The 24,680-nt window shown below is 38.0% G+C and overlaps 1 protein-coding gene across 2 annotated transcripts in view; it reads left to right on the top strand.

The window, feature by feature from the left end:
- RB1CC1 (RB1 inducible coiled-coil 1) overlaps positions 1-24,680 on the top strand; it is a 103,575-nt gene that overhangs the window by 15,379 nt on the left and 63,516 nt on the right. For both annotated transcript variants that reach the window (XM_025393831.1, XM_025393832.1), the window contains exons 2-6: positions 11,561-11,675; positions 12,956-13,077; positions 14,520-14,646; positions 14,816-14,986; positions 23,447-23,649. In XM_025393831.1, coding sequence (XP_025249616.1) covers positions 13,007-13,077; positions 14,520-14,646; positions 14,816-14,986; positions 23,447-23,649 — 572 coding nt within the window. In that variant the 5' untranslated portion in view covers positions 11,561-11,675; positions 12,956-13,006. The remainder of the gene's footprint in view (positions 1-11,560; positions 11,676-12,955; positions 13,078-14,519; positions 14,647-14,815; positions 14,987-23,446; positions 23,650-24,680) is intronic.

Raw genomic sequence — 24,680 nt, 5'->3', positions numbered from 1 at the left:
GCGACAGAGCGAGAGTCCATCTCAAAAAAAAAAAAAAGTTATTCTCTAGTATTTTAAAATTTCAAGACAACCCTGGGCAACATGGAGAAACCCCATCTCTACAAAAAAAAATAAAAATAAAAAAATTAGCTGGGCATGGTGGTGCATGCCTATAGTCCCAGTTACTTGGGAGGCTTAGGTGGGAGGATCACTTGAGCCGGGGAGGTTGAGGTTGCTGTGAGCTGTGATCCTGCCACTATACTGTACCCTGGGTAACAGGACGAGGTCACGTCTTAAAAAATGTATAAATAAATAAAATAAAATTTTTAGTTTTTATCCATAACATTTTAAATCCTGTCTTAAAATATGAATAATAAAAGAATGGGTAGACAAATATTTATTACTAATAAACAGGAAAGTGTCTTGTGTATGCTTTAATTATATTTCAAATTTTTTCCCTAAAATTGATTTTCATGGTACAGTTATTGGCTTAAGGAAATGCGATTTCATAAAACCTTTGCTTACCTACCTCCACAAACACCAGTTGCTTTCCAGAAACATCATAATTATTTAAAGTACATTCCGACCTGTATTATGAATGTTGAATGTGATTAAAATAATACTTTTTCTAGTGTTTTATTATGGAAATTTGCAAACGTATACAAAAGTAGAGAGAATGTTACAGTGAACGTAATATAGCCATCTCACTTGCTTTAATAAGTACCAACAGTTTACCAGTCTCACCTTTCTACTGCTGAACTAGTTCTGTTCTTTCCTTCCAACCTTCCTTCCTTCACTTATTTTTGCTGGACTAGTTTGAAGCAACACTCAGGCATCATTTTACACACTAATTTTTCGGAGTTCATTTTTTTGTTACTACAGTGCCATTATCATCCAAACGAAAGTAATTGTAATTCTTTAATCTGATACCCTGTCCATATTTAGATTTGCACATTTGTCCCAAAAATGTCTTTATACGTTGTTTTGAGTCAGGATCCAAACAAGTTCGCACATGGCATTTGTTTATTTTGTCTCTTCCATCTTTTTTAGTTTATATGTCTTCTCTCTTTTTTTTTTCTTTTTAGAAACCATTTGTTGAAGAAACAAAGTCATTGTTTTGTGGAATGCTTATTGTGAATTTAGCTGATTGATCATGATGTTTGTCTTTTTCTTTGTAGTCCGTATTTCCTAGAAACTGAAAACCATGGGTACATATAGATGCTTGATTAAATTCAGGTTTAATTTTTCAGAGGTGGGCTGAGGTGGCATGAAAACTTTTTACTTGGGCTGTGTCCAGTTGAATCACTGTTAGCTGGAGTTTTTCCACATGAGTGGACTGAAATACGTATCTTTTTCGTTTCGTTTTGTTTTGTTTTGAGATGGTCTCTCTCTTGCCCAAGCTGGAGTGCAGTTGTGTGATCTTGGCTCACTGCATCCTCCATCCCCTAGGCTGAAACGATCCTCCCACCTCAGCCCCACAAGTAGCTGGGAGTACAGGTGTGCACCACCATGCCTGGCTAATTTTTGTATGTTTTGTAGAGACAGGGTTTTGCCATGTTACCCAGGCTGGTCTTGAACTCCTGAGCTCAAGTGATCAGCCTGCTTCGGCCTCTGAAAGTGCTGGGATTACAGACGTGAGCCACCGTGCCCAGCTATCCAAAATACATTTCATATAGGAAAGACAGTGCTTAATTTCTTTACTTTTTCAGTTTTTATAATGGGTTCTGTCTTAACTCACTGAGGTTTTTTGTTTTTGTTTTTTTGAGTATCATTATGCAACATGGATTTTTGCAGGTTTTTGCTATTCAGTTATTTGTACTCATTCTTTTGATGCTCAGACTGTCCCATCATAGCCAGTAGAAGCCATTTAAAGTTGTTTTCCTTGCTCTTTTGACCTAATCTCTTTAGTCTTTGATAGTTGTCTTGCTATCAAAGATGTTCCAGGCTTATGTGATTGGTACATTTTCTACTTCAGACATTTAGCATTAGCCACTTCTCCGAAGGTTCTTTTTAGAAACCATAGTAGGCTGGTTGTGGTGGCTCACACCTGTAATCCCAGCACTTTGGGAGGCTGAGGCAGGTGGATCATGAGGTCAGGAGTTCAAGACCATCCTGGCCAACATGGTGAAACCCCGTCTCTCCAAAAATACAAAAATTAGCCGGGCGTGGTGGTGTGTGCCTGTAATCCCAGCTACTTGGGAGGCTGAGGCAGGAGGCTTGAACCCAGGAGGCAAAAGTTGCAGTGAGCCGAGATTGTGCCATTGCACTCCAGCCTGGGCGACAAGAGCAAGACTCCGTCTCAAAAACAAAACAAAACAAAACAAAAACCATAGTATGAGTGTGCAATGAGTTTAGCCAACTCTACAGTTAGAAGGAATAGTTCCACAAAACTGCCCTCATTTCAGATACTAGCTGCAAGTTTGGTGGTACTCAGAACCCACCCTCACTTCAAACCAGCTGACTACAAACTCACAGGTTCCCCATATCCACCCTCTCTTTGGAGAATTCACTAGAACAGGTCAGGGAACTCAGGAAAGCACTATACTCACAATTACACTTTTATTAGAGGGATACAAAAATTAAAATCAGGCAAAAGAAAATAGGCAGAGAGCAGAATCTGGAAGGGGTCCAAACTCAAAGCTTCTGGCCATCATTGCTGGTGGAGTCATGGACAGTATTACCTTCTCTTGGCCACAACGTTTGACAATATACACAGAGTATTGCTCACTAGGGAAGCTCACCTGAGTCTTTGGTGTCCAGAGTTTATTAGGGCTTGATCCTGTACTGTCTACATGACTGACCTTTAGTCTCTAGCCCTTCCTGGAGGTCAGACCAATGTCTTTAGTCAGTAGTTCCTCTGGAGGTCAGAACTGAACTGATCCATGAGTCACATTGCTACACTGACATGACTGAAGTCCTGAGTCAAACAAAGACAGTTCTATCTGGCAGGACATTACAGGGGCCCAGAGATCACCTCCCAGTAGTGAAGGGCAAAGGCCAGACCTTTCTTTGGTCAATGTTAATTCTTCACCGCCTGTTGTGCTGTGGGTACTTTTCTTGTTTATACTGGTATTTTTAAAGTACTTTTTACTTCTTTATACATTTTATTTCTTTTCTCTTGCGTTGAAAACCTTGGAATCTTAGGTTGAAAAATCTTGCTTGCTTGGTGGGTGAAAAATACTGTCTTCTCTTTAGATTTGTATTTCTTTGATTACTGAAGAGGCCTCAATATTTTCCACATTTGATAACCTACTCATGCCCTTTGCCTATTTATCTGTTGTGAGTCTTTGTGATTTTCTTATTTATAGGCACTCCTACTAAAAAGCTAATAGTAATCCTTAGTCACTTGTTATTGTCATTCTCGCCAGCAGTCACATCTTTGGATATTTGAATTAAATGATGGGTGGCAGGTATGGAAAACAACTTCCTCTTTTTGGTTTTCTACCCTTTCTCTCCCCCTAAGCTAGAATACCAGTCATTCTGTGATGAGTCCTGGGTCTATCATCTGTTAGAAAGAAAACTGGGAAATTGGGTCTGTCTCCTGGCAGGACTTCTTTGTATTGTTGCTGTCACTTCCATATGATGAAAGTGCCGCTTGCCAGGAGGTTGTCCTTCACAAGTAGATGCCTGGTATTAACTAAGGTATGTGCAGCTCTCACTGAAGTGGCTGTAGTTGCTTAAGCTTTAGAGGAAGAGGCACACACTTTCTCTCTAAAGGATCAGATAGTTAAGTATTTTAGGCTTTACTGTCCAAGAGGCAAAATTGAGGCTATGATGTGTAGATGTTTAATGTAATAAGAAAAAGACTCCTGCTTGGTCCCATTTGTCTGGGATGAGCCATCCAGGATGGTGGGCATGTTTTGTGCCCAGTTGGCATCAGTTTGAGACTATCTCTGGATCCACAAGGGACTACCCGAGGGGGATGAGCCTGGGAGTAGAGGCCAACACCATTTTACTTTCTGCTTTGAGAACAGATCCTGAGTCACCCTCCTCTTCCTCCTGAAAGCCCTGTGGGAGACCATGTGACCTGTTGGGTCTTCCACTCGAGAACCAAGATTATACTCCTCACTGCCCTGAAGTTGCCAGCAGTAGCAGTGGAGTTCCCTATTTGTAGGTGGCCTCAGTGTGTGCCCTGGGAGTGAAGTGTGTAAGGGCGCAAAGGGGCAGCTGTCCGTGTTAAACACTCAGCTCTGTTCTTGGCTATGATAGGTAGGTTCTCTTTATGTTTCTTTTGCTAGGAAGTATTCAGTATGCATATTTCTAGAGAATTCCACACTGCCAGGATGACCAGGTATGGAAAAATTTCTCTCTGCTACATGCCAAGATCACCTTTTCTTTTCTTAAATTTTAAGTTAAAGGGTACATGCGCAGGATATACAGGTTTGTCACATAGGTAAACATGTGCCATGGTGGTTTGCTGCACAGATCATCCCATCACCTAAGTATTAAGCCCAGCATCCATTAGCTATTCTTCCTGATGCTGTCCCTCCTCCCACCCTCCACCCTCTGACAGGCCCCAGTGAGTGTTTTTTCCCCACCCTACCCCCATGTGTCTATATATTCTCATCGGTAATGGGATTGCTGGGTTAAATGGTATTTCTGCCTCAAGGTCTTTGAGGAATCACCACACTGTCTTCCACAATGGTTGAAGTAATTTACACTCCCACCAACAGAGTAAAAGCATTCTTTTTTCTCTACAACCTTGCCAGCATCTTGTTTTTGTTTTTTTGTTTGTTTTTTGTTTTCTTTTTTTTACTTTTTAATAATATCCATTCTGACTGGTGTAAGATGATATATCATTATGGTTTTGCTTTACATTTCTCTAATGATCTTTGATGTTGAGCTTGTTTTTCATGTTTGTTGACTGCATGTATGTTTTCTTTTTCTTGTGAATTTGTTTAAGTTCCTTGGAGATGCTGAGTATTAGGCCTTTGTCAGATCGATAGATTGCAAAAATTTTCTTCTATCCTGTAGGTTGTCTGTTCACTCTGATGATAGTTTGTTTTGCTGTGCAGAAGCTCTTTAGTTTAATTACATCCCATTTGTCAATTTCTGCTTTTGTTGCCATTGCTTTTGGCTTTTTTGTCATGAAATCTTTGCCGTGCCTATGTCCGGAATGGTATTGCCTAGTTTCTTCTAAGGTTTAATAGTTTTGGGTTTTACATTTAAGTCTTTAATCCATCTTGAGTTGATTTTGGTATGTGACGTAAGGAAGGGATTCCGTTTCAGTTTTCTGCATATGGCTAGCCAAAACTCCCAGCACCATTTATTAAATAGGAAATCCTTTCCCCATTGCTTGTTTCTGTCAGGTTTGTGGAAGGTCAAATGGTTGTAGGTGAAGATCACCTTTTCATTTATGGACACAAGGAAATCTTGTTCTCAGTATCTGAGTCCATGCTGTTTCTTGGATGATGACTTTGCTTTCTGTTGAAAACCTTACCTTGTCACATTTAAAGTGCCCTGTTATTCTACTCTTCTTACCTCATATTGAAAGAGGGTTTTTTTTGTATTGTATTTAGTAAAGGAAATTTTTTAAATGGTCACATAAAGGAGAAAATCTGCAAGGGGGAAAAAGTGCTGGTATTTCTAAAGGAATAGTAAAGTCCCAAGTCATAGAATATGCTTACTACATGTAATCTTATGTAAGGAATTTTAATGTAGTATGTTCATGTTCTTTTTTCTCTGTGATCCAGCTATGGATTTTAAGTTTTGATGACTTTCTTTCTATGTGACTTTAGGAAACAACTTCTTTGAGCCATAGTTTTGTCATTTTGAATGATGCAGATAATTCTTAACCTTTCTCACTATATTTGTGAGAATATCATGTACTTCATACAGTTCTTACGTCGTGTTTCAATCAATGGAAGCTATTGGTATGCCAATAGTATCATTATCTCTAAAGAATAAAAGCAAAGTGGAAGTATGTATTTTGGAATTTCTTGTTTGTTTTTACTTTAAAAAAATGCTTTTTTGTAGCTTTTTTCCCCCCTGGAAGTAGATATCATGGAGTTTTATATAAATATAAAATTTTCATGTTGCCCACTATGATATTAGCATTCATGAGAGCAGACAGTTTTATTATTTTGTATTTTATTCCCAGAGTTAAGAAAATGCCTGGTACCTACTAAATTCTCAGGTGATATTTTTATTGAATGAATGTATTTATTGACCTGTGTTCACACCCCTATGTTTACTTTTGTTTTGGCTTACTAAGTTTATTCCTTTAGACAAGTTTAATCTGAATCATAATTTCTCATCTGCAAATGAAAACACTAATGATATGTATTACATGTAATGATGAAGTCATGCATGTAAAACTTCTTAGCATAATGAGTGAGTGGTATACAATGAATAACTCAGTAAGTATTAGCAATGATTATGATTTATTTTATGTGCCATATACTTAGGACATGCGAAGAAAAGAAGAGCATTTGTGGCCATGAAAGCCATGAGCATTACATTTCCTCATAGGTTACCAGTACTGGTAGACCCATGGGGAAATGATGCCTTATGTTAGTAGTTAGATTTTTCCCTGTGCTATTCATGGGTAGACTTTTGGTAGCTGACAGTTAGTGAGGATGTAGAGAGTGAAAATTTAGAAGAGGCTTCTGATTAAAGATGCCAGTCTTAGGACTGTAAACAATGGATGAAAACATGGGAAAATGATACTGCCATTAACATCACTTAGGAACTGTTAGAAATTTGTATACTGGGCGGGGCCCGGTGGCTCACGCCTGTAATCCCAGCACTTTGGGAGGCCGAGGCTGGCGGATCACAAGGTCAGGAGATCGAGACCACGGTGAAACCCCGTCTCTACTAAAAATACAAAAAATTAGCCTGGCACGGTGGCGGGCGCCTGTAGTCCCAGCTACTCAGGAGGCTGAGGCAGGAGAATGGCGTGAACCCGGGAGGCGGAGCTTGCGGTGAGCCGAGATCGCGCCACTACACTCCAGCCTAGGGGACAGAGCAAGACTGTCTCAAAAAAAAAAAAAAAAAAAAAAAAAAAGAAATTTGTATACTGGAGTCAAATTATGGGTTCTGGAGTGACAGTTATCAAAACTATCCTTGAAGTAGTTTAAATTAATTTTAACCTAAGTTCCAGAGCCACTGTAATCAAAACTATCCTTAAAATAGTTTAAATTGTTCATCAAGTATGTAGACAAACTCATTCTGAAGTAGGTTTATTTCTTTCAGGTTTTTTTGGTCAGCATTGTTTATGATTGTGGTTTCTTAGGGTGAGGTGTGTGCATGTAAAATGAAGAGATTAGTGTTTGTTTAAAGGCAGACAGCTGCTATAGCTTATTGGAGTTCCCCTCAGTTTGCTTTAAGTATCATGGAAGACGAGAATGGAACTGAAGTCTTCTTTACTCTTTAATGATTTCTAAAGCTTCTGATATTGAAAGCAATGTATTGACTGTAGAACATGCAAAGGAAAAGTTGAACTGTCCCAGATTGGAGGAGATTAAATAGATACAGCTAAAAGCAATATGATAATCCTGAAATAAATCCTAGATCTGAGGAGGGGGGGAAACTACAAAGGATATTATTGGGGCAGTAGTTTGAATATGGACTGTAGATTAGATAATATTAGTGCATCAATGTTAAATTTTATGATTTGATAAATGTACTTTGGTTTTGTAGGAGAAAATTATTGCTGTTAGGTAAGACATTCTGAAGTATTTATGGATAAAGGGAAATTCTGTCTGCAAATTACTCACGTGTAGTTCAGGAAAAAATATATCTCTGTATATGTATGTGGAGAGAGAGCATGTATGGAGTGTGCACTGACACAAGTGGTAAAGCAAATAGAACACAAGTATTCACAGTTGGTGATCGGAGTAAGGGGGACAGGGAAATTCTTTGTACTATTGTAATTTTTCTCTAACTGTGGAATTATATCAAAACAAATATAATATTCAAAGGAAAATGAGAAAAGAAAAAACAATACAGTGATTATTACTTAAGATTTTGTGTTTAGCCTCACAAAAATGGTGTGTCTCGTTGTACTGCTTTACGTCTTCTCAGTTCAGGCCTTTTCTTATCCCAAAAATACCATTTATATGTAACCTGCATAGAGGCCTCCTTTGATCCTGTAAATCTAAAGTAAGTCCTTCTTCCTACCCACTCTTCTTTTGTGTGTTTATTGCAACTTATATCATGTTTGTTTTGTTTTTGTTGAATGCTGCTTTCTCCTTCAAGACTGTGAACTCCATGAGGACAAAGATTATGTCTGTTTTTTTCCCCACAGAATACCCAGTCCTGGCACATAATATCAATACATGTGTTTTGGATTTGGATAAATGAATGAATGAATATTCCTTCCACTTTAGTCAGCATACCTTAGCTACCTAATCTCTGAGAAAACAAAATGCCTCTTTTTAAGCTGTAAGATAAAGCCTATGCTTTTGGATTTGGTATTCATTTACTCATTCATTCAGCAGATCTTTATTTAATACAGTCATCTGATTCCCTGCTTATCTCTAGCTTCCTTTTGTTAACATCTCTCAGATCTGCATGACTTTTCTAGGTCTGCACCTTCTGGCCAGTCTTCTGTCAATCTGTTAAGTGCCTTTCATAGTTCCCTGTCACTCTCCACATATTTCTTAGAAAGTATCACATTTATGATAATTATGCCTACTTTCCCTGGCTGTAGATACTGCTGTTTTTTTTTTTTTTTTTTTTTTTTAAGAGTCTGGCTCTGTCGCCTAGGCTGGAGTGTAGTGGTGTGAGCCCAGCTCACTACAACCTCCGCCTCCCAGTTCAAGCAATTCTTCTGAGTCTGAAAGAAGATGTGTGTGAGGGTAGGGCAGGTGGAAGGGGTGATCATAGCAGGCAGGGCAAATAGAATCCTAAGCAGGGCGAACTGCCCCATGAAGACTCAGAGACTTTAACAGCTGGATTTGTTTAGGGAGTTTAAGCAGTGTGATATTTGGGACTGATAAACTGGGAGAGGGGTAGAGGATGAGGGTGAAAAGTTGTGGTGGAAAGAAGAGCATATTATACTTCTCTTGGGTGTTATTGTCGTTTAATAAAGCATTTAAAATAGTTTCCTGGGATATAATGAATACAAAGTGGTAGCTGCTGCCATAAAAGTCATAATTGTCTTGAGTTTTAAAGCAGCAGAAAAACTTGGATCAACCTAACATGTAGGAAGATTTCTTGGAAGGCGCATGGAGGTTGACGGACTAGTGATTGAGGAAATTAGTACAGGTTGAAAACAGTGTCTGATTTAAGGCAGTAGGGATAGGAATAGGGATATCATGTGATTAAGTATTTAAATGTTAGAATTTACAGGACAAAAGGAAGACCAATCTAGGATAATATGTGAGAGACGGGGTGAATGTAGACTTCATCAACAGAGATGAAAAATTAAATCAAGGAGGATTAAGGGGCAGAGAAGTAAAAAGCTTGGTTTTAGAAACAGTAGTATTGAAGAATGCATATAGGAGATTGATTTGAATTTGTTGAGTTTGAGAGGGATTGGATAGATAGTTTAGGAAAGATTTGGGAGTCAGCAATCAACAGTGGTGGTAGCAGCAGCTATGGGAGTAAGTGAACTCTACTACAAAGGTAAGGCGACTGAGATCCCTCCCAAATTTTGGAGAGTTGACTTATCTGCCAAATACCACATTTTTTCTTTGACGTCCTTTTGGGGGAACCTGCCCCCAATATTTCAGTGTAGGTTCTTTCTGTTTTCCATTAGTGTCGGCCAGCTGAGAAATAAAGAGAGGAATTTTACAGCTGGGCTGCTAGGGGTGACATCACATATCAGTAGGACCTTGATGCCCGCCCGCATGAGCCTCAAAACCAGCAAGTTTTTATTAAGGGTTTCAAAAGGGGAGGGGGTGTAAGAATAGGGAGTAGGTACAAGATCACATGCTTCGTAGGGCAAAAAGCAGAACTACTAATAAGGGTCTAACAAAGTTCGCATACTTCTGAGGGAACAGGACAAAAGGCAAAAGCAGAACTACTGATAAGGGTCTGTGTTCAGTGGTGCATGTATTGTCTTGATAAACATCTTAACAGAAAACAGGGTTTGAGAGCAGAGAACCAGTCCGACCACAGATTTACCAGGGCGGAGTTTTTCCCCACCCTAGTAAGCCTGAGAGTACTGCAGGAGACCAGGGTGTGTCTCAGTCCTTATCTCAACCACATAAGACAGACATTCACAGAGCGGCTGTTTGTAGACCTCCCCCCAGAAATGCATTCCTTTCCCCGGGTATTAATATTAATATTCCTTGCTAGGAAAAGAATTTAGCAATATCTCTCCTACTTGCACATCCGTTTATAGGCTCTCTGCAAGAAGAAAAATATGGCTCTTTTTGCCCGACCCCACAGGCAGTCAGACCTTATGGTTGTCTTCCCTTATTCCCTAAAAATCGCTGCTACTCTGTTCTTTTTCAAGGTGCACTGATTTCATATTGTTCAAACACACGTGTGTTAAGACCAGTTTTCACAGTTAACACAATTATCAGAGTGGTCCTGAGATGACGTACATCCTCAGCTTACAAAGATAACAGGATTAAGAGATTAAAGACAGGCATAAAAAATTATAAAAGTGTTATATGGGAACTGATAAATGTCCACGAAATCTTCCCAATTTATGTTGCTCTGCTGCAGCTCCAGCTGGTCCCTCCGTTTGGGGTCCCTGACTTCCCACAGCATCCTCCTAGTAGCCGTGTGGTATGGTTGTGTTATATTAATCATCTATTGCTGACTGAGAAATTACCACAAATTTGGTTGTTTGAAGCAACATAAATCTATTATAGATTCTGGTCATGGCTTCACTGGACCCTTTTGGGTCTCTGCAAGACTTCAAAGTGTTGGCCAGGGCTGAGGTCTTGTCTGAGGCTCAACTAGGAAAGGATCTGTTTATGGGTTTGTGGTGATTGGCAAGATTCAGTTCCTTGAGCGTTACCAGACTGAGACCCTTAGCTTCTTGCTAGCTAGCCATCTTCAATTCCTTACCAAGTGGGCCTTTCCATATGGCAGCTTATGTCATCAACGCGGCAAGAGAGTCAGCTGGCAAGATGGGAGTTACAATCTTAAGTAACAATCACTTACATGATATCCCATCACTTTTGCAGTATTTTTTTGGTAGACCCTGCCTACACCTGAGGGTGGGGATTTCACTGGAGTATGAATACACTAGGTGGATGTGGTACAGATAATTGCTACTGTCTTAGAGGCTGTCTGCCGCAGGTGCCATTTTTATTCCTGTTTACAAAAGAGGAAGCCGAAACAGTTGTCCAAGATCATGTAATTGCAAGTAATGGACCCCAAACCAAACCCAAGCTTTCTGATTCCACTGCCTAGATACTTCTTTACCATAATATTTTAAGGAATGAGAAATTGTTGTAGAAATGGCAGTTTTGAGGAATTGATTGGTAACTTGTTTGATGCCATGGAGTGATGTGGGTTGAAGTCATGTAGTTGGTATTATAGTGAATGTGCAGGTAGAAGGGCCTGAGTAGAGATTATTCTTACAGATGGTAGTTTTAAAAGGAAGAAAGGAACAATAACCATATGTTGTTTCATACTGAATTGTTTCTCTTTATAACCAGAAATTTTTCTTTTCCAGTTCTCTGAATTTAACCAGTAATGCCATTCAGTTGCCAATCTCAAGCAAAGCAAACATAAACCAGTTTTAATCTACTTTTTAAGAAAAGTGGTAGTCCTTTTCACAGTGCCTGACGGTAAGTCACAGTTTCTACCTGTTTAGCAGAGTTTAATCTATTGTCTTTAAAATAATGATTCTGGAAATCTTAATTTGAAAACCTTATTTGCTTTTTCCTTCTCTAATAATTCTCTAAAGGCTTATGTGGAAAGAGCATAAGTAAAGGTACCTACTACTTTCTGGGAATTTATTTATAGTTATCGTTCACCAGTTTCATTAATCTTGTGGATCTTTTCCTCCATTTGTTGAAAATAAAATGGTAGACCATGAAATCTGTCCCCTTTATATGTCATTATTTTAAGATTTTTTTCATTTCTCTTTTTCTTTTGAGATAGGGCCTTTCTCTGTTGCCCAGGCTGGAGTGCAGTGGCACAGTCGTAGCTCACTGCAGTCTTGAACTCCTTGGCTCAGGCCATCCTCCTGCCTCAGCCTCCCAAGTAGCTAGGACCACAGGCATGCGCCATGAAGTGTGGCTGATTTTTTAAACATTTTGTGCAGACAGGATGTTGCCATGTTGCCCAGGCTAGTCTTGAACTCCTGGCCTCAAGGGATCCTCCTGCCTTGGCCTCCCAAAGTTCTGGGATTACAGGCATGAGCCATTGTGCCTGGTTGTCTGTGTCAGCCTCATTTTATAGATGAAGAAGCTTTATTTTCTAGATGAGGTTTTTCCTTGGGCATGTTAATGGCAGAGTTGTTTTAAATATTCTGATTTCTAGACCTGTACCCTTGCTACTGTTATACAAAGTGATGGAACTATTAAGGAGTTTCTTATGGAGGATTTCCAGCTCAGTGTAGAGGTAAAATGCAGATCAACAGGCAGCTGATGGAAGGAATTGGGATTCATTTCCCAATTTGCAATTAAGGGCTACTCTTAATTTGCGATCAGTAAGTTTAACCTTAATATTAATGTATTTTTTATTATGTTAAGGAAGAAGTGGGGGGAAAACTGTCAGGGATAAGATGTTTGACTAACTGTTTTATTCTTAATGTGAAACACTGCGTGAAATATGCACATAGCAACCTTTACTCTAGCTACTGGCCTTTTACTTCTTGAAAAATCAAACTTTTTTCCTATGGCAGAACAGTTATGCTTTTCTTTTCACTGATCTCATTACTGTTTATTTTTATGTGTTTTAAGCATTGAGTTTACTAAACTGTCCAGTTAGCCATCCTAGACCTCAAAGCCCGTTTTGATATTTTTGTTACTTATATAGTAATACTGTAGTGTGTAACAGTGATGATAGTATTTGTGATTGTAGTTGCATTTGTAAAATTGATCACTTTTCTTGTTTCTTCTAGTAACCGTATCAGAGGGTGAGGTGTAAGCTCACAGAATTCAGATAAATCATCATGAAGTTATATGTATTTCTGGTTAACACTGGAACTACTCTAACATTTGACACTGAACTTACAGTGCAAACGTGAGTTGTGTTTCTTTTATTTTTTTTCAGTGTTGCATTCTGTCTGCATGCAGAAAGTTAAAGAAATATTACTCTACTGTTTAAAAAGTAGCATAGTGGCGGCTGGGCTTGGTACTTCACACCTGTAATCCCAGCACTTTGGGAGGCCAAGGCAGGTGGATCACGAGGTCAAGAGATCGAGACCATCCTGGCCAACATGGTGAAACCCCGTTTCTACTAAAAATACAAAAATTAGCTGGGTGTGGTGGCGCGCACCTATAGTCCCAGCTAATCAGGAGGCTGAGGCAGGAGAATCACTTGAACCCCCAGGGGACAGAGGTTGCAGTGAGTCGAGATCACGCCACTGCACTCCAGCCTGGCAAGTGAGCGAGACTCTCTCAAAAAAAAAAAAAAAAAAAAAAAAGCCACATAATGGCAAGTCTTAAATCTTTTATTGCAACATATTTTATATATAATTGTTGTCCTTCTCTAAAATACTAATTACATTCTTTAAATTGTGCTTTGTCCTGTTGCCATGAATATAATATTCACAGTAAATAGATCTACCCACAAAACAAACTGATTTCCATTGTTATAAGTACCTATAGTCAATTGCTGTTCTGCGTTTCACAGGCCATTGTTAAGGGAATTATTGGAAGCTTCATAAAACAATGTATAATCACTTCCATGGTTTTTGATCAGTTTATGAATAAATGTCAATAGGTTTATTTTGTTTGTTAATGAGAGAAAAAATAAATTTAATATTTTCAGCCAAATTTAGTGGGACTCAGGTATCTAATAATTCTCTAGCTTGACAGGACAGAAGAAAATCGAAGTAGTTAAGTATCATTTCCAACGCTGTTTATATTTTTATAGTGACCATAATAGTAACGACTTGATGGCAATGCAGTATAAATCTGACACTGGAATTACTATAAAGTGTGAAATAATAATCTTTGTTGTAAAAATTGAATTATGGATTTTTTTTTTCAGAATTAGTTTTCATTAAACTTGGTTTTACCCTTACATGAATGATGTTTTGGAATACAGGGCTAGGAAGGAATCTTCACAGGTGCTAGACTTTATGTAGTTTCTAAAACGTGTGGAGATTTTAACAAAAATTATGTAGCCTGAGGATTTTAATAGACCTGATAATCAGTTTGAGCATATTCCTTTGCTGTGTTATATAGATAACTCCAAAATAAATGTGTCTACTGCCTCCATTTCATAGACTCACTTCTAGATATGACGCATGGGCAAGTTATTTACCTAAGATCAGTCAGTTGTTATAACGGGAATCCAGTTCATTAAATAGGAAGCTTGTATTCTTTATTACTGTTTTTGGGGAAAGTTTTAGAGTGAAATTCATTAACCTCTAAGGTGTTTTTACATAGTACTACTTGGAAAATAAAATCATTGGGCAAATATAAACAACTGATTTATTTTATTTCATTTTTTTGAAGTGTGGCAGACCTTAAGCATGCCATTCAAAGCAAATACAAGATTGCTATTCAACACCAGGTGCTGGTGGTTAATGGAGGAGAATGCATGGCTGCAGATCGAAGAGTGTGTACCTACAGTGCTGGGACGGTAGGTATTCAAGAGTCCTTTCACACAAGAATGCACACCACCTTCACAGCACATTGGGAACTCAGTGTTCAAAAGTAAGGTTTATTTGCTTCATATATTGAAGGCAATGTGCACGTTCAGTATTTATAACATTTTATTTTGGTTATTTCTCCTTTTTTAAAAAATATAGGATACAAATCCAATTTTTCTTTTTAACAAAGAAATGATCTTATGTGATCGTCCACCTGCTATTCCTAAAACTACCTTTTCGACAGAAAATGACATGGAAATAAAAGTTGAAGAATCTCTTATGATGCCTGCAGTTTTTCATACTGTTGCTTCAAGGACACAGCTTGCAGTGGTAAGATATAAACAATTATTTTAACTAACTGATTGCTTCTAAAAGCATTCGGATCTAAATAGCACAGTAGTCTAAATTGCATAGGAAGCATGCAGGAAGTTTGACAAACTGAAAATATTTTGTGGTTAATCTAGTTTTAAAATTTCTGGGTCATACATTGCTAGTTATTCTACTTTGATAATGACAGTATTTTAGAGTGGAACAGCTGTCTTAACATCATTTGGTCACCTTCTTTCCTAGATGTAAATAGTTACTTTTGAACATTAATTAATAAAAGACCTACGTTAGAGTAGATACAGACAGAGAACTTACATAGCTCTAAAAATGTATTTATTTTTTCCATATTTATGGTTAGTTCCTGGAGGAGAATCAGGTTTCTTTCTAATATATAGCTCTTAACACTGCTTCTTGCAGTTCCCACGGATTGTTTCCCGGTCATTTGATTTTCCTTTTTAATTTGCTATTTACCTTCTAGTAATGTCATTGACATTAAGCTGTCAGTAGTAAGCTACATTTTTCTTTTAATCATGAAAAAAATGTGTCAGAACCAGTGAAATAGTAGTATTTACGTTCTGTAAAAATAAATAACGTTACCGAACATTTGCTTTAATTAGTAAAACTCTTAGAGATTTGTTTTAAACAGTATATACATTTGTACAAATACCCCCATTTTTCACATAGGATACAACATTAAAAGGAAATAACCTCATCTGTGTGAAACATATTTAATAAACATTTACGAGTCCAAAAGTGCTTTGGGAGGACAAAATTTTAGAAAATACACTTCTGTAAACTGAATTTACATAATAGGATCTTTTAGAATTGTTTTTTGATTTGGTTGAAAAGTATACATACTACATTTTGATAAAGTATTAAATATGATAATAAGTTAAAGGATAACTAGGCTATATAATTTTCAAGTGATTAGAGAGAGAGAGAGCAATTAAAACTATTCAGCGAAAGAATGAAAACAAAGTACAAAGAAAACAAAATGGCAGAAATACATATATCAGGAATTATATTAAATATAAGCTAGCATTATTTCTCTTTTAATGGATCATATGTAAAATATTTTTTAAATACATAAATGAAATGAGAAAGATGATGATTGCTGTTGAGATCCTGAATTAGTGATCCGAGATTCAAATGCCAAGCATTCTATATCAGTCTGTTTTCATGCTGCTGATAAAGACATACCTGAGCCTGAGACGAAAAAGAGGTTTAATTGGACTTAACAGTACCTCATGACTGGAGAGGCTTGGAATTACGGCAGGAGGCGAAAGGCGAAATTGGCCAAAACAAAGGGGTTACAGGTCCCGTGCAAGTTCGAAAACCAGCATGGTAGCCAAGTTTTAAAGCTCCAAAAAGATCTCCTTTGACTCCAGGTCTCACATCCCAGTCACACTAATACAAGAGGTGGGTTCCCATGGACTTGGGGCAGCTCCTTCCCTGTGGCTTTGCAGGGTGCACCCTCCCTCCCGTCTGCTTTCACGGGGTGGCGTTGTGTCTGTGGTTTTTCCAGGTGCACAGTGCAAGCCGTTGGTGGATCTTCCATTCTGGGGTCTGGATGACGGTGACGCTCTTCTCAGAGCTCCACTAGGCAGTGCTGTAGTAGGGACTCTGGGGGCTCCAACCCTGCATTTTCCTTCTACACTGCCCTAACCGGTTCTCCATGAGGGCCCTGCCCCTGCAGCAAACTTTTCTGGGCATCTAGGTGTTTCCATACATCTTCTGAAATCTAGGCAGTATTCCCCAACCTCAATTCTTGACTTCTGTGCCCCTGCAGGCTCAATATAGCATGTGGACGTTGCCAAAGCGTGGGACTTCCACCCTCTGAAGCCATAGCCCGAGCTGTATGTTGGCCTCTTTCAGCCGTGGCTGGGGGCAGGGCACCAAGTGTCTAGGCTGTACACAGCACGGGGACCCTGGGGCTGGCCCATGAAACCACTCCTTCCTCCTAGGCCTCTGGACATGTGATGGGAGGGGCTGCCGTGAAGGTCTCTGACACAACCTGGAGACATTTTCACTATGGTCTTAGGGATTAACATTAGGCTCCTTGCCACTTGTGCAAATTTCTGCAGCCGACTTAAATTTATTCCCAGAAAACGAATTTTTCTCTTCTATCACGTTGTTAGGCTACAAATTTTCCAAACTTTTATGCTCTGCTTCCCTTATAAAACTGAATGGCTTTAAAGGTACCCAAGTCACCTCTTAAATGCTTTGCTGCTTAGAAATTTTTTCCACCAGGTACGCTAAATCATCTCTCTCAAGTTCACCTGAGATTACAGGTATGAGCCACCATACCCAGCCTAAGCAGCTTTTAAATTAGTGAAATGCTAGGGCCATGTTTGCGTAAAACAGAAACAGTGGTTCAGTACTTCGAAGCGTTGAGGAAATAAGAAAATGAAATCAGTGAAATAAATGGTGAAAATGATAAATGAAAAACATTTCTTTTAGGTGATAATATGGTTGCATATTTGGAAAATTAAGGGATTTTAATGAAAACCTCTCCAGAGTTTTGGTAAGGTGACTGGATATGTGATAAATATATTCAAATGAATAGAGTTTCTCTGTACTGGCCACTGCATTAGGATAGAAATAGAAAAAAATACTGTAATCTGAACAGCAGCAAAAACTTCAAAATAATATATATATATAGTTTTGTAGAACTTCAAAATATACTTAACAATTTGGCTATATAAAATATTCAAGAATGTAAAACAAGTTACATAAAACAAAGAAATGAACACAACAAATGAACAAATTGTTCTTAAATGAACAAATGGCCATGAAACAAATGACAAGACGTATCTCATTTTTAATATAATTATGAACTTATGAACTGTAGTTACAATTGCCATGATATTTCTTTTGGAGCATAGGAGAAGCTTTGGGTTTTGTTTTGGATCTAAAATGGTCTTCAGATTCATGTGGAAGGGTCAGTGTCCAGAAATCGCCTAGAAAGTCATAAGAAGAATGGAAGATGGGGGCAAAAATGTACCTTTCCAGATTTATTTACTTTTTTATTTTTTATTTTTATTATACTTTAAGTTCTAGGGTATATGTGTACAGCATGCAAGTTTGATACATAGCTATACATGTGCCATGTTGGTTTGCTGCACTGTGCAGCAAACTGGCCTGGGCATCTAGGCGTTTCCATACATCTTCTGAAATCTAGGCTGTGGTTCCACAACCTTATCTCATCATTTACATTAGGTATTTTATTGACTTATTATATAGAAACAGGATCTCACTGTGTTGCTGAGGTTGGTCTCAAACTCCTGGGCCCAAATGATCCTCCCATCTCGGCCTCCCTAAGTGCTGGGATTATAGGCATGAGCCAGCATACTTGGCCTCTTTTCAGATTTATAAAACACATTGAGCCACCATGCCTGCCCTCTTTTGAGACTTATAAAACAAATTCTAAAGCTGCTATAACCAAAACAACAACATAGTTCTAATCAATTCGTTATGTAAGGAATTAGAGGTGGTATTTCTTCATGGTCCAGGATGTGGTCTCTAAAGTCAGATTTTCTGAGTTTATATTCGATTACCTCATTTACTTGTGGTGTGACCTTCGACTCATTTACCCTGTTGGTGAATTTAAGAATGGATTTTTGTTTTTTGAGATATATGCATATTGAAAAATGCACAAACTGTAATTGTACATCCATTATGAACACATTGATAAAAATAGTTTCAGCCAGGTGTGGTGGCTTATGCCTGTAATCCTAGCAGTTTGGGAGGCCAAGGCGGGCAGATCATGAGGTCAGAAGTTTGAGACCAGCCTGACCAATATGGTGAAACCTTATCTCTACTAAAAAAAAAAAAAAAAAAAAAAAACCCAGGAAAAAAAAAAATTAGCCAGGCGTGGTGGCATGCACCTGAATCGCAGCTACTCAGGAGGCTGTGGTAAGAGAATCGCTTGACCCAGGAGGCAGAGGTTGCAGTGAGCCAAGATCGCGCCACTGCACTCCAGGCTGGGTGACAGAGTGAGACTTCATCTCAAAAACAAAACAAAACAAAACAAAACAAAAAAACGCACAGAAACAAATACTTTCAACCCAGAAGCCCTACTTAAGACTTTCTCCCCATCAGTTTTCATCCTCCCTGTTCACTAATGCTAACCAGTATGTTGACTTCTAAACCAAGATTACTTGGTCTCTTTTTGAATGTAAATAAATGGAATAATGTAGTTTCTGTTCTTTTGTATCTAGCCTCTTTTATGCGCATGATGTTCCTGAGAATGATTAATGCTGTTGCATGTATTGATGGTTTGTATTCATCGCTGCATTGTATTCTATTATACAAATATGCCACAGGTTTTTTTTTCTATCTGTTCTGCTAGTAGTGGATATTGAGATTGTTTCTAGTGTTCAACTAATGTGACTCAACCTACTGTGAATATCCTAATACATTCTTTTGACTACTGTAGTGTAAAGAAATCAGAATACTTTGACAGTTTAAGTCTGTCTTCTACTTCTGCAACCTCTTCCGTACCAAAATGTCCATAGTTCTTTCAGATTTCATCTTGAAATGGACTCAGTGCTCACTGTCCTTTTTTTTCCCCCATATATTAGCTGTTGTTTTCATGGTAGTTCCTTTCATTTCACTTGTCTTGGTTGTTAAAGCCTGATTTAGACTTCTCTGTTTTCAGCAGTGTCTTCTTCCAGTGTAGCCTTCAATCAGTGATATGTTTCTTTTTAATGTATTTCCTGAGCTAACTCTCTGTGTTGAGTTCTTTTTTATAAAACAAAATTAGACTAAGTTCTTAGGAAAGAATTTGGTTATAATTTCCATTTGGTCCTGGGGAGAATTTTTCTGCATTTAGTTTTTTTTACTTTTAACTTTTTTTTTCTTAGGGTAATTTAGTAAAGATTTCATATGTTAAAATTTTTGCTTGTGTTTGAGGGAGTAGAATTATTCCTCTACAAGACAGTGTAGGAAACCTGGTGAGCAGGAAGCTGCCCTGGGTCACAGGGGATCCCTGGTTAGAAGCAGAATGTGTATGTATAAGAAAGGGACAGAGATGACTTATTCTGTCCTTCTCCTTAGACAAAATTTAGCAGTTCTAGGGACTTTTTCTCACAGTTTTTCCTTTGGCTTTTTGCAAGTATGTCATGTAAATAGGTATTACTTCTTCTGCTACTCTCTAATTTCAGATAGGGCCCCAAGAGGTTCTTGCTGTCCACCCAGGCTTCTCACAAGGAGGATTCAGTTCTCCCAAGTTTTGCTAAATGTCTACAATAGTGGTGTGTACCAAAATTATCTTGAGACAGGTCACAATCAATTTAGAAAATTTACTTTATCAAGGTTAAGGACACACCCAAGACATAGCTTCAGGAGGTCCTTACGACATGTGCCCAAGGTGGTCGGGGTAAAGCTTGCTTTTATACATTTTAGGGAGACAGGAGACATGAATATGTGTAAGAAGTACATGGGTTAGGTCCAGAAAGGCAGGATAACTCGAAGCGGGGGCTTCCAGGTCATAGGTAGATAAGAGACAAAAGGTTGCATTTTTTTGGAGTCCTTGATCAGTCTTTCACTGAATACATAATTTAGTCTGGTTCAGTGAATCTGCATTTTTACATAAACAATAATACAGAGGAAGCAGATAGGCCTTTGTTTTAGGCGAGCAGAGGTATGACTTTCTGTCCCGCACATGTGAAGATACGCTGTCAGTTTACATTGCCAAGGTGAACTTTAGCAGAACTATTTTAAGTTAAAGATCTTGAAGCCCACAAGAAATTTCCTTGTGGCAAAATTGTGAGGGAAGTATGTAGCTTTCTTATCTTTGTAGCTATCTTATTTAGGAATAAAATTGGAGGCAGGTTTGCCTGACATAGTTCCCAGCTTGACTTTTCCCTTGGCTTAGTGATTTTGGGTTCCTGAGATTTGTTATTCTTTCACAGTGGGTGCCCTTTTTATTTGACCCAAGTTGATCCAGTTTTCATGTTCTTCACAGGTTTGCTGCATATATTGTATGTGTAGAGGTGGTAATTGTTTCCTGGTTTCATCAAGATGGTGTCTTGTTTCCCTTTTGTATTTGGTTGGTTTCATGAAGGAGAAGCAGGCAGAGACATCTTTACTTCCTTGTCTTACAACTGAAACTGTTAGCCCTTTCTTATATGCATATGGAATTAAGAACAGGTGAAGTTAAGTCATTTCTTCAAGGCCAGATAGCCAGGTAGAAGAAAAAGAACCTCTTTTCTCCAAGGCCAGTGCTCTTTACGTTCATATCATTGTACTTCCACATAGCAAACTTTCATATTTTACCTGTAAAGATACTTCTTTTCACCTAAATTTGTTCATTAACAATATTATCTTCTAAAACAGAATGGTCATAATTTTGGCGTGCTTATCAGCAAAATACATAGAGAAAATACTTCCTTTTTCCTTCCATCCCGTAGTCCATCTTAATGATGATGGAACATTTGTTTTGCATTTTCCTAGACTTTGATACACACAAAATGCATTTCTATCTCATACCTCTATTGTTTCACATTTCTAACCAACCTTAGCCTCCCCAAACAAATGGAAGCATACTATACTTTTTTTGTTGTTTTTGAGATGGAGTTTCGCTTTTGTCACCCAGGCTGGAATTCAGTGGTACGATCTCGACTCACTGTAACCTCTGCCTCCTGGGTTCAAGTGATTCTCCTGCTTCAGCCTCCCCAGTAGCTGGGATTACAGGTGCGTGCCACCATGCCCGGCTAATTTTTGTATTTTTAGTAGAGATAGTTTTCACCATGTTGGCGAGGCTGGCCTCGAACTCCTGACCACAGGTGATCTGCCTGCCTCAGCTTCCCAAAGTGCTAGAATTACAGGCAAGAGCCACCACGCCTGGCCCATACTATACACATTATTCCTTTTTCATTGTTGCAAGGTACTCCCATTTTTGAAATATCCCAAGTTTATTTTCCTGGTAAACAGTGCTACAGTTCAACTTATTTTACATTTATAAATTTTAACAATTCAAAAAATTTAAACATTTGAATATTTTATATCCTCCATCTTTTGTGTATTTAAGAATCTTCCTCCTACATTTTCTGCATGCACTGCAAGAACCTGTTGCTTTAATGTACCCAACAACTCTTTTACTCATCATTTCAAGGGTGTCACATCTCTTTCATCTGTTTAAAAAAATCTGAAAACATTTTATCATTTCTGTCACTTCATAATTCCAGAGTTTTTTCCCACTCTATTTTAGTGGCTGCGTGATTGATTAATTTTTAGTGACATGGCACATAATCATCTTACTGACGTTCCTACCCCATAAGGACCATCTTCTTATTTACCTTGGTAACTAGATTACCAACCATTGCAGTATTTACAGTAGCTTTTTTATAGTTTGCCTGGACAACTTAAAGATAATCATTTTACATCCATTCTTTTAGGTGCCTTCCCATTCCACCATATAACATTTTCTGTATTATCAGTCTTCTTAAAGCATCTATTTGATTCTTCATGTTAAAGAGTTCTTCAGGAGGTCTTTTCTGAGTAAAGTCCAATTCCTTCCTTACCTTAGTATTTTCTGGGTCTTTGATCATCTGGCCCTCTGGCCCTCTTTCTCGCTTTTTCCTCCAGACCATTTGTTCTTAACCAATAACACTTTATATTTCCTGTCTTTGCCACTTCATCATGTTCCACTCTTCTGAAGTACTTCTTTCCCTATCTTTGTTCATATTCTTTTCACACTTTGATACTTAAGTTAAATGCCTTCAGAAAGTTTTGACTTCTCTTTTGTGACTTTTATATCTGTCTCATATCAGTTAACAAAGGTAGAATGATCTGTCTTATTTCCTAGCCAACTAAAATATTTTGTGACAGTGGACTTCTTTATATATCTCCATATATAAAGCAATCTACGTTGCTGCCTTGTAATTTATCCTTAATAATTATTTTTATTCCTCATTCTTTGGAATTGAATGTCAAATGTCTGTTTTCTGAAGGTATTTTAACTGCATAAATATTTTCTAGAATCTCATTTAGGGTTACTAAATGTGTTATAGTTATACTAATCTAGAAGTAGATGATGTATTTTAGCTTTGCCTTCACGAAAAATTGTTTTTAACATGTATGTCTTGAGATAATACCAGAGGACAGTGACATTTGACATGGCAGATGTTGATCATTAGTCAAATAATTGAAAGCACTATTCGTTTGTTTTTCAGAGGTAGCATCTTATGGATTCTTCTTTTGACTATGTCTTAGGATACCTGCTCGGAAACACCTCACTTATGTTATAGGTTATAACACCTCTATAACGTTGAACACTTCACTTACGTTTAGGCTCTCTTTCACAGAGGTAAACAGAGATAAACTAAAACAGTCTTTTGAAACACTTTGTTAAATGTGCTCTAGAACGCATTCACACATACATGTTTGTAAACGTATGAAAACTTCTGCAAACAAACCATTGCCTTCTTTTACTTTCTTTTGTATTCTTTTTCAATACAGGAAATGTATGAAGTTGCCAAGAAACTTTGTTCTTTTTGTGAAGGTCTTGTACATGATGAACATCTTCAGCACCAAGGCTGGGCTGCAATTATGGCCAACCTGGAGGACTGTTCAAATTCATACCAAAAGCTACTTTTCAAGTTTGAAAGTATTTATTCAAATTATCTGCAGTCCATAGAAGACATCAAGTTAAAACTTACTCAGTATGTTTGCCATTAAAATGGATATTTGTTTAAAATGCCTTTGAAATTTATCAGTAGGTTTAATCACTGCAAATTTGTTTCTTATAGGCCATATATTTATTATAACTGAGGTTTATTATTTGAGCGTTTTCTGATAGTGCTTTGTAGGTTATAGTTTTTAATTTAAAAATGATAATTCTGTTTACCATGTATCTTATGAGTCTCCCACATTTCTTTCTCTTGAATTGTTTTACTTGTAATAAGGCCCCAAATACTTTTGAAGTCATTTATAAAACCAAGAATCTTTGCTTATATCTTGTCCAGTAAACAAAAGGCAAGATGTGAAAAATAACATCTAACAGAAATAGGCACATTTCCAAACCCTGGACAATGGAGGAAAATTTTAAGTTCTTTGTAAATATTACCATCCTGATGCAGGTTTGATGAGGTGGAAAAAAAAAAAAGTCCTGTTTTTTTTGGAGACTGAGTCTTGCTCTGTCACCCAGGTTGGAGTGCAGTGGCGTGATCTCGGCTCACTGCAACCTCCGCCTCCCAGGTTCACTCCATTCTCCTGCCTCAGCCTCCCGAGTAGCTGGGACTACAGGCGCCCGCCACCATGCCCAGCTAATTTTTTTTTTTTTGTATTTTTAGTAGAGACAGGGTTTCAGCGTGTTAGGCAGGATGGTCTCAATCTCCTGACCTCATGATCTGCCCATCTCAGCCTTCCAAAGTGCTGGGAGTGCAGGCGTGAGCCACTGTACCCAGCCAGCCCATGTGTTTTCAATGCTCATTAAGATGGCAAGTTTTAGTTCTTTGCATAAAAGTACATTTAATACACATTGATTCTTTTTTTAAAAGGGCTATAGTTAACGTGAAAATATAACAGTAATTCAGTATGAAACTAACCCGTATTGTGTGTGTGTGCACATGCTTTCAGCATTTTATGTTCAGGTTTTTTGTTTCGGATCTGTAGATTTTTTTTTTCTTTTAATTATCTTGACCTTGAATTAGAGGCAAGTAGCATGTTCTAGTTTTGATCTTTGTCTTTTTGT

Source organism: Theropithecus gelada, chromosome 8 (assembly GCF_003255815.1).
Source record: "Theropithecus gelada isolate Dixy chromosome 8, Tgel_1.0, whole genome shotgun sequence".
In the NCBI taxonomy this organism is placed as follows: Eukaryota; Metazoa; Chordata; class Mammalia; order Primates; family Cercopithecidae; genus Theropithecus; species Theropithecus gelada.
The sequence above is the reverse complement of the archived record's forward strand: the minus strand, read 5'-3'. Positions and strand labels throughout refer to the sequence as shown.